General features: G+C 43.4%; 1 protein-coding gene across 8 annotated transcripts in view; it reads left to right on the top strand.

The window, feature by feature from the left end:
• Positions 1–13847, top strand: part of rbms3 (RNA binding motif, single stranded interacting protein) — a 278332-nt gene that overhangs the window by 75212 nt on the left and 189273 nt on the right. Inside the window, exon 1 of one of the 8 annotated variants that reach the window (XM_027286468.1) lies at positions 9567–11087. The exons of 5 other annotated variants lie outside the window; for them this stretch is intronic. In XM_027286468.1, the coding sequence (XP_027142269.1) occupies positions 11013–11087 (75 nt within the window). In that variant the 5' untranslated portion in view covers positions 9567–11012. Of the gene's footprint in view, positions 1–9566; positions 11088–13847 lie in introns of those variants that run through there. 2 more of the 8 variants (XM_019264212.2, XM_019264211.2) reach the window with 2 other exon arrangements.

Genomic DNA, 13847 nt, shown 5'->3' with positions numbered 1-13847 from the left:
TATTGTTACTTTCTATCGCTCTTCCTCTAATTGTATCACACTCTGTGTTGTCCCTCCATCCAACAGTGAACGTTTGTTTGTTGTGTGAAAGATAAAACCGGTGTATAACACTCTCCCTGTATTTGTCCTCTCCCAGCAGTCAGCCATGGTTGTGTGAAAGGTGGAACGTTTGTTGGAACCGGCTTTGCTCCATTTAGTTGGTGCTCTTTGATGACTTCAGTACTACTAATTATAGAGGCGCCGCCAAGGAGGCAATCTCAAAGTGCATCACCCTGAAAGTCTCATACACTGATATCCAAATGTTACCCAGTGGAGTTGCACCATAATGTGAATGTTCTTAATCATCTACTATATGCTTTCTAGCACCTCTGTGCCATCTGGCAGTATTACACCATACAAATCCCATGATAATGTTCTTAAACAAAGTACCGTGTATCAGTGATACGCTATCTATTCTGAGTTTCACTATAATGTGTGTAATTAAAACTGTCCAAGTATGCTTAAAGTTAGTTAGCTTACACTACTCTTCCCATTAATTGTGTAAGAGTCCTTAATATTGCATTTGTTCCATGAAAAGACATCAGGCTCCCATGACCTAGTTTCACAGAATCACTTCTAGCAATTTGGAGAACCGTTGTTTCATCAATGAAACATTTCAGGGGTCAGTAACTTCCAGGATTATGAGCCAAAATTCCAAAACATCAATTTGGAAACCAATGGTACTCAAATACCTGGAGTGCAATATTTAGCTGGCTGTATTTATAGAGTATGGTAGAAATTGAATATAATAACCCTAACTATGTTTTTCTTAGTGTATTATGTTTTTCTTACCTTAGAATGAGCCGCATGTCTACAGACACCACCGGTCCTCTTCCACGAAGTCCGCAATGTTAACCCACTATGTTCTTAGAACAGCTTACAATAGCTAAACTATATAATCTATTAACTAATTATTATTAACTAACTGATAACTAATTGTCCCTTCATAATGTGACGGTAAGGTAAATTTGTTAGCAAGCAGTTGTCTATTAACACATCCAGCATATATGGAGCTACACTAGAATTTCTTCAGTGTTTTCACAGCTATCTAGTCCATAATTCACTGTCCTCTCAGCCCTAGTAGCAGTTTTTTCTTCTCCTTCAACTCAAAAGGGAAATATCTGGTTCTTTAGCTGCTAAATGCTCCGGTATAATTACCAGCTAGTGGCTAACCTTGTCGATCTGCTCTTTGGTGCTGGGCAGGGAGCATACAGTGTGTTTATCAGAGCCTTTTCTCTGAAAGGAGCTGCCTGCTGTGCCTGAAAATGACACTGTGAGAGTGGTGAGAGTGAACCAAACCAGCCAGAAAACCAAAACACTGAGTTAAAAGATGTTGCAAAGCTCCATAGAGCTGAGAAGAACTGAAGTGATAATTCTTGAGTTCATCACTGCGAGAAGCCTCCTTCCGCTGTTGCATTCGCGGCAGTGAGCTGTAATGTGGCAGAAACATTTCCCTGTGGTCGACATGCCAGGTGGTTCACCTTTTCACCGCTTAAACCAAAACCAAAAACAATCAGAATGACAATAATGAACAGATAAAATTCTCACCACTTGCTATTCTCCGCCTCTTTGTGTTTTCTGCTCGGTTAAAACAGATGCATGAGCAAAATGTCTTGTCTATTAATTCAGTGTTATTTTGTCCTGAAGCTCGTTTCCTCGTCTCTCTCTCTCTCTCTCTCTCTCTCTCTCTCTCTCTCTCTCTGTTTTCTTTGTCTCCTGGGCTTCATGCTTTGCATGCAGAGGATGAGACACCGGGGGAGGTTAAGAGAGGAGCTGGAATGGAGTTCTGCTCCATTTACCACCCTGAAATATTCCTCTTAGAACGACACACTCTGTTTTCTCTCTCTCCTTACTCTCTGCACTGTTTCTCACTCTTCCCGTCTCCTCCCTCTCACTTCTCATCTCTGTGTGACATTTGGTCATTTCACTTCATTCCAGAATGGCTTAGCAGTGCTTTAAAACATTGCTGCTGTCCTCCCTTCCCATCCTGCTCAATTGCAGGCAGCATTGAGCTTCACAGACCTATACAGATCTGTTCCTGTGAGCTATAACTCTTTTACCAATCTCCAGTCTCTATCTGCTGTGGGCAGAACCTTCAGCACCTTCCTCTATTGCTTCACTATTTTACTCTTTTACCTGCGTGCCTGTGACATGATCGCCCATTAACACAAGTTACCACACACACACACACACACACACACACACACACAGCCAAGTGCACAAGGATCTTCATGTTTATGTATGGTTTATGCTTCGGATTTCTGTATAAAACTGTCAAATACTAACAGATCTTATTATTATTCTATACATAAGCATTCTTAGAAAGACCAAAGAAAAAAGTAGCACACAGTAGCACTGACAGGAATGACTTAGATCTACAGTATTTAGGGCATTTACACAATGGATATAACAAAACGCACATGATAGGCGCTGAGTGCTGTGATGCAGCTTTGTTGGGCCTCTTTCCATTTCTCCTCAGAGTAATTTTTGCCCTTTCTCTGTGCGGTTTGCGGCCTTCTTCATATTCTAAACAATGTGGATTTTGAATATTTTTGCTCAGCACATCCACACGGGAAATATCTATTGTTTAAACTCACACTCTCTCTCCTAGTGCAGCACTTAATTCCTTATTATGCAGAGATTTCCTTGGCATCATCTCTTTCTCATCTCCATGAATGTAGCCACGCTGTCCTTGGCGGTGGGTGTCTAGCTGGTTCACAAAAGGACATGGCTGGCTCTCAGTTGCAGTTCATATGTTATATTGGGGGTTAGCATGAGGCCACACAGGAAGGCTGAAGTCGGAGCTGCGCTCAAGTGTTTTCACCTTCGCTGTCAGAATAACCTTGACTCTCCTGTGATCTCTCGGTTTTCCTCAGAGACGTTTTGCTTTACTTACTATTTTTTACTCAGACAAACAGTGTACTTACCGGTGCTCATGCCAGCACACACACACACAGGAACGCCACAGCCGTAGACCACCTAACTTTAAATGTAGTTCACAAACATTAATGCCCAGGCAAAATGCAGACATACATTCATCCACCCTGTCTGAGGGCCTCTTTTCCCAGCACAAAATCATTTGCAACATGTCTGCTCTCTTCTCAGAATCACCTTAATGAGGAAATGAGTCGGTCAGTATGACTTGTATATACATTTCACATTTGGAATGGAGTTCTAGTAAGCGTGTGCAATTTGCTCTTTTAGGTCTATTGCCTCTCCCTCGTTGGGTGTAGTAAGAGTTGCTGTGAGTCATTTTTACTCATGCATGTCTGGTGTCATATTTCCTCCCCATTAGGCCTGCATTGCTCTCCTCTGTGTTGTGATAGAGGCTAATGACTCACTGGAAATCTGCCTGGTGTTTATCAAATGTCTCAGTGCAGAGCTGGTGGTCCGGACTCAGTCTGCCCTTTTTTTTTTATGTTATTATGAAGTTAAAGCCAAAAGCAGGTGAGAGCATCATATATAAAGACATATAAAGAGAAGCACTCTGCAATCATACCTCCACGATATCACTCTGCTCCTTGCACTGTGGAAAATTATACTCTCAGAAGGGGAATGTGTTGAATTTCCACAGGCTGTCATTCTTAGTGCACTCATAAGAATGTATTAAGAACTTACGCGCATATTGTTAAAATATCTCTTCACTAGTTTAGAAACAGAGGGAGGTGGATGTAGCAAGTATGCCGTTCAGTGTGTATACGTTGTGTCTGGGTCAGCTTTACAGTTTAAAAAGGGATGCCAGTTACGTTGCAAGCAGGCTGTAGTGCTAAAAACAACAATAGGTTGGTTAATTATGAGCTACAGTTGCCCATGTATGAGACTAGAATAAACAAAGCAAAAGGAAGCTGAAATAACTACATTATGATGGTGATTTTTCCGTCGGATCCATCGGGGCAAGTATAAAGTATAACCACTCACAGTAAAAAAAATTGACGTTGATGTCACCCATAGGTTTCCGAAGAGCTCTTTTGAAGCTCAGAATATGCAGCTCTGGCTGCTACCATCATGGCTATCCTTTATTCTTCCACCTCCTGGCAAAGATGTTGATCACTGGCAGACCCAAAGCAGGTTGGATGACGTCTCGGTGTTCAAACAAGCCATCTGTAACAGCACCCACCTGTCAATCAAAGCAGCCACGCTGGTAATACATTATACATTAACTTGAAACCTTAATATAATTTGAAAGGGTGACTTAAAAAGAACTCAGTACAGGAAATTAGCAATAGAGACCAAACCTGTTTTTTTTGTACCAGGCTGTAAACATGACTGACTTGTTCTGTAGCCAGCCTCAAGTGGACGTTTGAGGAATTGCAGTTTCTCACACTTCCGCATTGGCTTCATTTTCCAGTCTTGGAGGTTGGTTCTTCTGTATAACTGACATCTAGAATCAGGCAACAGACACACATTTTCAGCACTTAGCAGGTAGTCAAACTTCCTTGTTACTTTTCTCAAAGATTTGTTCGATCCTCTATATAAATAAAACAGTATCTTAAAGCTCTGGGTGTCCACAGGCAGGTACAGGCTGATAAATCCACATTTTATTTCCAAAAGTTAAAAAAAATAAACTCCAAGTGTTTATTCCTCCAGAAGCGAACTGTATCTTGCAAATGAATAGCCTTATTGAACTCATCAAACTGCACATTCAGTAATAATAACTAGTTTTGGCCATATGTCTGTTTTAATCATATTAACTGATAAACAAGCAACCGGTACTTATCATTTGCAACCTCAGGCTGTGTTTTTTCTGGAGGATCTCTGAAAAACTGATGGATGTCCATGCCAATGGGTGTGTGCACATGTCCCAGCACTTTAATGTCATTAGCCTGCAAGCACAGAGGCCACGCTGTCCACTCAGGGGAGGGTGAGAGGGGAGAGGAGGGAGAGAAGAGGGGGCAGGTGAGGTCGTGTGCTTGTTGTGTTTGCCTCAACCTTTTAAAAATAGCGCAGTGACAAGTGAGTGATCATAAACGGTGAGTAAATGTTATTTTGTATTTGAGTACAAGGGTGTTTGACTAAGCTTTTATATTTACAAACACAAAAATATACATTTATTCAAATCTTATCATTAAAATTCAAGAGGCTACTTTTGGCAAATGTAATTTGTCATTGTGAGCATTTGGAGATCAATTCCAATCTAATTGGATTCCTGAATTCAGATGTCGTTAATCACATAATCAAATAAGTTGTCACCCCATGGGAATGAACTACAAAAAAACAGAATGACGACAAATTGAAAACTCATTCAGCACACAACACAACCACACCAGAAGCTGTGGTTCGCTCTGCTTTGCTTTTCAATTTAAGCAAAACTGCCAAAATCTGGTTTTCTAGTAGACCACATACACTGAGATATTTGAAGTTATTAAATTATCTTTTTTTTTTTTTGCAGATGAATTTTGGCATTAATGTTTCTTAGCATGCCTTCAGATTTCGCTAAATAAGATTTGCTTTAATGAAAGAAACACATTTTTATAGCAGTACAGTACTACAGATTCATACAAACTTCATCATACATACTGAGCACACAGTGATCTTCTGTGGTATGATGAATCAAGCAACATCTGTTTATCAGTCTGTTTCTAATAGGAGCAATCATAAACACTCAGTTGCATTTTCTTAGATTATTCTGAACAATAGTCAGAGGAGCTCTGCTCTAATCCATAGTACAAGCACAGAGTAAGATGCTTGATGTCGGTTCGTGTCTGTGTTGCTACATCATGTGCACATTAACCATAGTTGGATTGGGATGATCATCTTTCACTTGATGATGTAGAAAAGCCCTCAGGGAAGCTGGTTAGTCATGGTACATCATAGGTTTGTATAAAACATGTAAGATGATCTTCTGGTGCTCGGGTATCTCCCAGTAGAACTACTGCCAAAAGCAAAAGGGTTTTTCCAGGAATACCAAGCCCTGCTGTTCCTTAAGTCCACTTCCCTCCTCTTCCCCTATGCCTCCATTCCAGCCCCCCTCCTCCTCCACTCTTCCTCCTGCTCCCACCACCCCTCCCCTGGCACTGTGCCAGCCTTCCCTCAAATTCCACGCATCTGGTCATTTCTGGGAAACACCCATGACAGGACTGTCCAGCAAACCACAGGAAACAAAGCCCCTTGGTTTCTGCAGCAACTTGAGGAAAGCCAGTAGTCACCTTCGGGGAGGGGTGGGCCAGTAGGGCAGAGTGGTTGTGGACTTTCTAGGAATTCTATTTGAATGAGAACATTGTGTTGGTCGCCATTATTTTTGTGTTTTAGTAGACAAGATTCAGATTTCTTATGTTTTATGTACGTGCATTTATGTCTTCGCTTCAGTTCTCTCATTCTTTCTCCCTTTTTAACAGAGATTCAGGACATTAGCAGAATAACTGCTGTTGTCGGAGCAGTCATTGAACAAAAGCTCTTTCAGTGCCTCTTCAGGACACTAATATCTTTATGTCAATATAATTAAAATATATTGTAAAAAAAGCTGCTATGCAGACTTGCTCGGGTTCTGAGCAGAGGCCACACTGTGATCACTTTACTGGACGTGTCTGATCCTTTAGAGGGGAATTGTAACTAGTTAACACCTTCAGGGGCATGATACACCCCCAGCTGTCTTTCTCTTTCTCTATTTTAAAGTGCCGCCAATGACTCACTCACTCATGCTCTCAATTTAGAAAGTGAATCAACGAGCATCAGAGGAAGACCTCAGAACAGAGGAGCAGCAGATGGCTTCGGCTTTGTTTTCTGAAAATGTTCGACAGACCCGGCTGCAAAGTATTAGCAAATATTTCTGAGTGTAGGTGTTTAAATATGTGAAACAGCAGAGATGCATCGCTTTAGCCTCATCTTGACAAATCAGCTTGTAAATCACATTAGCTCTCACTTGACACTGCAACAACACTGAATTCACTTTGAAGTAGTCTTTGTGGAAATCACTTCAAACCTATCTGCTTCTCTGATGTTCTCTCTCTGGATATTTTGTAGTGCAAATGTGTAAAAAATGATGAGACTTATCCCTATGTTCTGTTCCTCCTACACGACGCCCCGACTAGATGTTGCATCATTGTTAATAACACAAGAACAGAGAGATACTCATTCACTCTTTCTCTCTTTCCTTGAAATAGTTGGCTGCATATCACCTCTCTGTGACGTCAGTCCCACTGATTCAGACCAGAGCGCTTCCATCACCGCCAGAGCCAAACACACACATCCCATCTTCAAGGTCTGCCTCCGCAGAATGAGACACAGCGCCGGCGTTTATTTACACACACAACGTGCGTTACTACTCTCCAGTCACATTTCTTGAACTCGGTTTCATAAACTAATCTTTGCCAACCCGTGGGGGTAGAGGCTGGAAGTTCACGTCAGCTGGTTCTCAGGATAGTTTCTAGTGTTGTCTGTAGGGCCATAGGTCAAGTTCTTTAGTTTCAAGAGTCAAGTCTCAATTCCCGGCTCTTAATTCTTAATGGTTGTACCCATGAATATTAATGGTTTAGCTGACCAATGTCTGTGAAATAGTACTCTCCTGTGTTTCCATTCTGTGTCGACTAATCTGAATAAACTTGAGAAAAAGTTAGTTAGGTTGCAGTCCTAAATAGTTAATATAGCTAATATCCATCCATTTTCGGTAACCGCTTATCACGGTGGGGCACTGTACACCTGTAGTTTTGCCTGAAAAAAATACTTTAATTAATCGATTATCAAAATAGTTTCCAGTCAGTTGACTATTCAAATCATTGCAGCTCTACTTGTTCCCGCTTTCTATTCATAGAGGCAAAATTTGCAGCATCTGTGTGGCACAGACTGATCTTTTTTTTTTTTTTAATCCTCACTCTTTGCAGGTGAAAACCATGAATGATGAGTCTTATCTATGAAATACAGAGATGACCTCACATGGTCGCTCAGTGGACACGCAGTGTTAGAAAGACGTATGAATCTTTTCGGCCTCCGTGCCTTCTTCAGGCTCTGTCTCCCAATCTGTCTCACCTTATTTTTTCCCCGCGTCTCTCTTTCTATTGCTCTCTTCATTTTGCCTTTGTCTGTCTTTGTTCTCTGCTTTCTGCCTTTCCCCAGATACTGAGAGTTTACGTGTCTAGTTGATCCAGAGGCTGTTAATCTGGTAATCCACAATCAATATCAGCCTCATCTCTTTCCTGCAGATAAAAAAATGGCCTGATCTGATAAGTATATTTTCCTTTGTATGTCTGTAAAATGCTACCTTTTCCCACTGAGATTTATTTTGGTCCGGGGATTCTTCTTCTGGTATTGATTCAGTATGTCCACATGTACTGATCCGCTATAGATACATAACTCTGATGAAAATATGTGGCATTTGCACGACAAGCTCTTATGCCTGAAAATAATCTGTAATGCAAAATCGTCAAAATTACCATTGATTCATTTTCTACAAATTCATCAAATAATCATTGCTGTACCGCAGAAATTACAGTTTAATACATATTGATGCAAAAAAGTAATTATCAGCATTATAAGAGGTGAAGACAGCTGAGCTCACTTATCTGGAGTGTTGCACTGGAAATATGTAATTAAGTTATTATAGTTTGAGAAGGAGACTTCAGCCTCGTGAGTTTTAGTGTCAAAAACGAAACTCATCAAAGTCAGATGTCTACTTTTAGATGCGGAAATAGCCTAAGTATAACTGTTTTCAGCCTGGTGATTTTATGGTGTCGTCTTTGGCTTCGGTTTCCTGCAGGACGTGCGTCTGGCCGTTTAAATGAAAACTAAGTTGATTTGCTAATTGAGTGAAAACTGAGGCTCCTGAACTTGTGGCCTCTGTGTCACCGAGATACTCACGAGGACTTGAGGTTAGTACTTATCCGCGCACGCGGGCGCGTGTGCCTGAGACTAAAAGTAAAAAGAGTCGGACCGTCTGAGTGTTAAGTCTTTGAAACACGTGTTTGATCCTGTTTGCAGAAGTATGAGTTTAGCTGTGGTTAGTTGTGATTAGGCACTGACAGACATTTTTGTCACGTTTTGGTTACGGTTGATCAAAAGAGATTATTTCATCCATTGTCATCTTTTGATGTTGCACAGGAAACTCTTCTCTTCCTCAGTCAGTGCTCGGCGATTGTTGCCCTCTGCCTTTATGTGTCGTGTTTGTTATTATGTCTCTTAAAAGCGAAGACCGATTGTACATCCTGTTTTGTTGACCGCATGGTGAGAGATATTCAGTGGTCTCACAAAATCCAATGACTGTACTATGATCTAATTCATGCTTTTACAATGATTTACAAAGAAAAGCAGAGCTGTGATTGGTTAAAGTACAAAAAGAAGGTAGAGGATTGTGAACATGATCCACAGGTGACAGTTAAAGGAAATACAGATTATACATACAGCTTCTAAAAAGTCGCACATTGAAGGTGTTTTATTCGACTTTACTGCTTTGAGTTGAAATCAGCCTAATTTGGTACACTAAATATTTGTTTGAGGACACAGTGTGTTCCAGGCGGTAGCTCCACGTGCAGCCAGTAGGGGGAATCGACTGCTCGCACTGACGCCATCCCCCTCTCGTCTCCACTCCTCTCCTCCTCTTCCCTGCGTTCTCCCAGGTTGTGGAAACGCTGCAGCCCGCTGGTCTGTGTCTGGGTCCCTCTCTCGCGCAGAGCTGCTCAAGACCCTCCTACTGGCTGGGCTTGGGAAGGAGGAGGCAGTCTGCTCTGCTCGCAACCTCGGACGAGCCCCCTTTTACCGCCCTGTCAGTGTGGAGGAGAAGGAGAGAGAGAGAGAGAGAGAGAGAGAGAGAAAGAGAGAGAGAGACTGAGTGATAGAGAAAGCGCACGCGAGAGAGAAAGAGAGAGAGCAACTGTGTGACAGAGGGAAAGAGAACAAGGCAGGCTGCTTAGAGGAGTGAGAGAGCCAAGGACGAAATAAGGAACACATTTTACAAGAGCAGGAAGAGGGAGGATCGCAGACGAGGGACTCCTTCTCTACTGGGCACCTGGGACACAGTCACTGTGTTTTTTTTTCCACTCATCTTTTTGCTGGAACCCAGTGGATTGACTAACCAACCGGTGGATTTTTTTTTGTTACATTTGCTTGTGCCACATCATTTAGAAACTGGGATAATCTCCCTGTGCTATCAGCCCTTCTGCCGGCTCGACTCGCTACAAACTGAGATTGCTTTCTAGTTCTGTGCTCGACTCTCGTGTTGTTGTGATCCTGCTCCGTGCACAAAGTGCATCTGTCGGCAAACCGGTGCTGAAGATATCCCTCCTCTGTCAAACAGGACAGCGCGCAGCCACCGTCGGATCAGACTACAGAGGAGAGAGAGAGAGAGAGAGAGAGAGAAAAAGAGAGAGAGAGAGAGAGAGAGAGACGGTGTGTGTATGTAAGAGAAGGAAAGAGAGAGAGAGGGGCAGTGAGAGAGAGTCAGATTCACAGTGTGTTTGAGAGGGAGGCAGATTAAAGCCCGGCCGAAAGACTGGAGTGAAACAGCTTAAATAGAGAAGTGAACCTATACGTCCTCTCCCGTTTTCCTTGCCATCCCTTTCCTCCTTCTCTCCTCCTCCTCTTCCTCTCCCGTTTTCCAATATTCACAGGACTGCCAGAGCTACTGCCACCTGCACCTCTTCACGTCTTCTCTTTCCTCTTCTTCCTCTACCTCACCCTTATCGCGCGTTACTATCCGATACCGGCCACTGACGGACACGCTTGCCCTCGGTTCTAGCACTTGTGGAAATATTTCCATTGATCCAGCGGTGAGAGACTGAGCATCCGCCCGAGACTCTGAGGCTCTGGACCGGTGAGGCACCGTTTGTCAGGAGCTTCCCCGTCAGAGGCAGATCTTCTCGTAGCTGCTGTCCAGAGTGCAGAACCTATCTTGTTCCCTGGAGGACCGGCTAGCGGCACAGTGGTGCCCCGACAGCAAAGACAGGAATCACACAGCTCCTCCGCTGCCTCTATCCCATTGCTAGCTACTTGGCAGCTCCCGCCCCCGTGTCACCATTCCCTGCCTCAGTGCTAAGGATTCCAGCTACATGGGCAAGCGATTGGAGCAGCAGCCAATGTACCCTCAGTACACCTACTACTACCCCCACTATCTCCAGACCAAGGTATGGCGCTCTTCTGCTCTTCTGTTCCTCAAGCCTACTCATCTACTCCTACTCCTCTTGTCCTGCCTCTCTCGCTCACCCTCACCCTCACCACCTCTTCCTCTCTCCCCCACCTCCTCACTTCCACCACCCTCCTTGCCCCCCCCTCTCTCTCATCCCTGAGTGGAGATGGGATTTGATGGATAGCTGGCCTTGGCCGTGATGGTTTCAGATGGCAGGTACCTTGTTGGAGTTTGAATGTCTGTGTCTGTGTGTGTGTGTGTGTGTGTGTGTGTGTGTGTGTGTGTCTGAGTGAAGGGATCAAGGATCAAGGCTGGAGGCTTTGGGCCAATGTTAGTCCAACCTACTAGACCGTTACTGGAAGCTGTCCAGTAACGGCCATCCATCCCTCACCTGCAAACCGATCTGGCTCTTGACGCTATACACTGCAATGGCATGAAGTGTAACATGTTAAATAACATTATATAGCAGACTCCGAGGCTCCGAGACACCTATTTTTGTGCTGTCAGGCATTAGACAAATGACAGTTAGGATCCAGATTTAATTTACTAATGAAGTATTTGCAGGGCTGAATGTGGGTCATTGTCTAAATGCTTTAATGCCACTTTTGTAAAGAGGCAAACGCAATATTTAATTATGAAGTTGCTAACTCACCAAACGGCACAAACATCTCGCAGTGCTCCACAACGAGGGAACAAACGGGTTATGACCCCTCTTTTTCTCTGCTGATGGTCGGTATGGTTCAGACAGAGAGCAGGCATGAGGAACGCTGCCGCTGTGTTTGCTCTAGCTGTAGTATGCATCAGTGCCTCTGGGATGGAAGCCCAGGCCTGGGCCCTGATGTCTGCCAGGACCCTGGCTGGGCACACTACCCAGACATCATCAAGGGATTAAAATGGAAGCCTTTTGGGGATTACTCTATTTGTTTTTCTTCTACATGCATGGCACAAATTTCAGCCCATTGTGTTGTGTGGTACACAGCAATGACAATGACATACTGAAGATGCGCAGTTTAACTTTAAGCCTCTGTTGGTAAAGGTAAAGGTCTATAGCATTTTATATTATGACTATTAAACACAAATATTACACATATTGTCATTTTCTTCCTGAATTAATTTGTTTGTTTGGTGCTCTAATTCAACTGTTAATGCATTAATGCTAAAATATCTCCCATTACATGCACTGAGTAATAGATCTTAAATACTTTTTGAGTACATACCCAAATTTCTTCTTAGCTTTTGGCACTGGACTTCAGCATAGTGGATGCATTTTTAGGCATGTTTTTTCATTCCCTAATCAGATGTTTCCTGATTTCAATTAGAGGAGTTTTCTAACTTTGGTTTTTATTTCAATAAGTCAGAGTTCTTTATTTAAGACTGAAGCATAAAAACAATATTTTTTTTATTTTTAAGTTGTTTGAACATTGGTTCCAAAACTCAGCTGTTTTATTAGTATCAGACCAACAATACTCTGCCTGAGAAACAGAAGTTAAAATGTGGCGAATTTCCACCGTTTATAACAAGGAAATAACACACTAAGTTAATTTGTTTAGGCAATTAATCTATCAATAAAGTTGACAGATTACAATAAAGCAGAATTCCCGTGGTGTTTTCATCCTTTTGAATGTGGAGCTGGATCGTGGACCATTGCGCTTCCAGCAGGGAGGACCTGCTTGCAGCCCCACCTGGCAGTCCACTAGCTCACCCCCTGATTTATAGTTTAATACATTTGTGCTGCTGCCATATGGCTTCCCTCTCCCTCTCACCCCCCCCTCCACTACTCCTTCCATCATCCCCCTCTCCCTCCCGTCCCCTTCACATATCTCAGAGTTGCTCATCTCGGGGGCCTCTCAATCAGGGTTTGCCCCTCCATTCTCCCCTTCCTCCCTCCCGTCCACTTTTATTTTCCACTCGCCCTCCCCTCCTCTCGCTTTCTGCCTCCCCGCTCTGTTGCAACAGGGCCCCCTGCCTCCTTCGCCTGTGCTGCAGTTCACTCCCAAGGTCAGCGCAGATCCGATCTTGCCACTGTCAGCGATTGATGTATCCTTGAGCGAGCCACTAGGGTCCTGTGTCATGCAAACGAGACCCACGGTCGGAGTGCGCGCGCGTGCGCGGGAGCGTACATTTCCGTTTTTAAATCAGCAGCCAACATTCTTATTCATTTTCATGGTTAGTTAGCGAAGCCAATGGCCTCATGGGTTGATATGATAGAGCCACAGACAGGGTCAGTAGGAGAAAGGGAGGCTGGGAGAGAGGCCCGAGTGTTGGGCAATGTGGCCTGGAGGGCTGTGGAGAGCTATCTCACACTCTCATTAATGATCATTGATAGCTCGATTACAGAGAGGGGAGAAGGGCCTTGGCTGGCAGGTTCAGTCCACACAGTCTACAGAATCACATGGCAGTCACCCTGGCACTGCATGAGCACACACATTTCATAATTCTCACTGCAAGTCCTCTTATTTAGTCCTTTTTTTTTTTACACACACACACACACACACACACACACTCCGTTCAGATTCAGGCATCAGTGTCAAATCACACAGGTTTTTCTATCCATCTTCATTGCTGCATTCTCAATGTATGGCCTCATTCTCCCAAGAGATGTGGGTGGGGGGCATAAATATCTTAGAGGGATAGGGAGGGGTAGTGGGGCGTAACTCATACCAAAGTGTTGCCATTCTCCTTCCCTCGCCTCCATTTTATGACGCATATTTGAGATTCTATGCATAGAAAATTTATAGAACATCTGTGCTCAGTTACA

Source organism: Larimichthys crocea, chromosome XIII (assembly GCF_000972845.2).
Source record: "Larimichthys crocea isolate SSNF chromosome XIII, L_crocea_2.0, whole genome shotgun sequence".
Lineage (NCBI taxonomy): Eukaryota > Metazoa > Chordata > Actinopteri > Sciaenidae > Larimichthys > Larimichthys crocea.
Note: the sequence above shows the minus strand (reverse complement) of the source record. Positions and strands in the feature narration are given on the sequence as shown.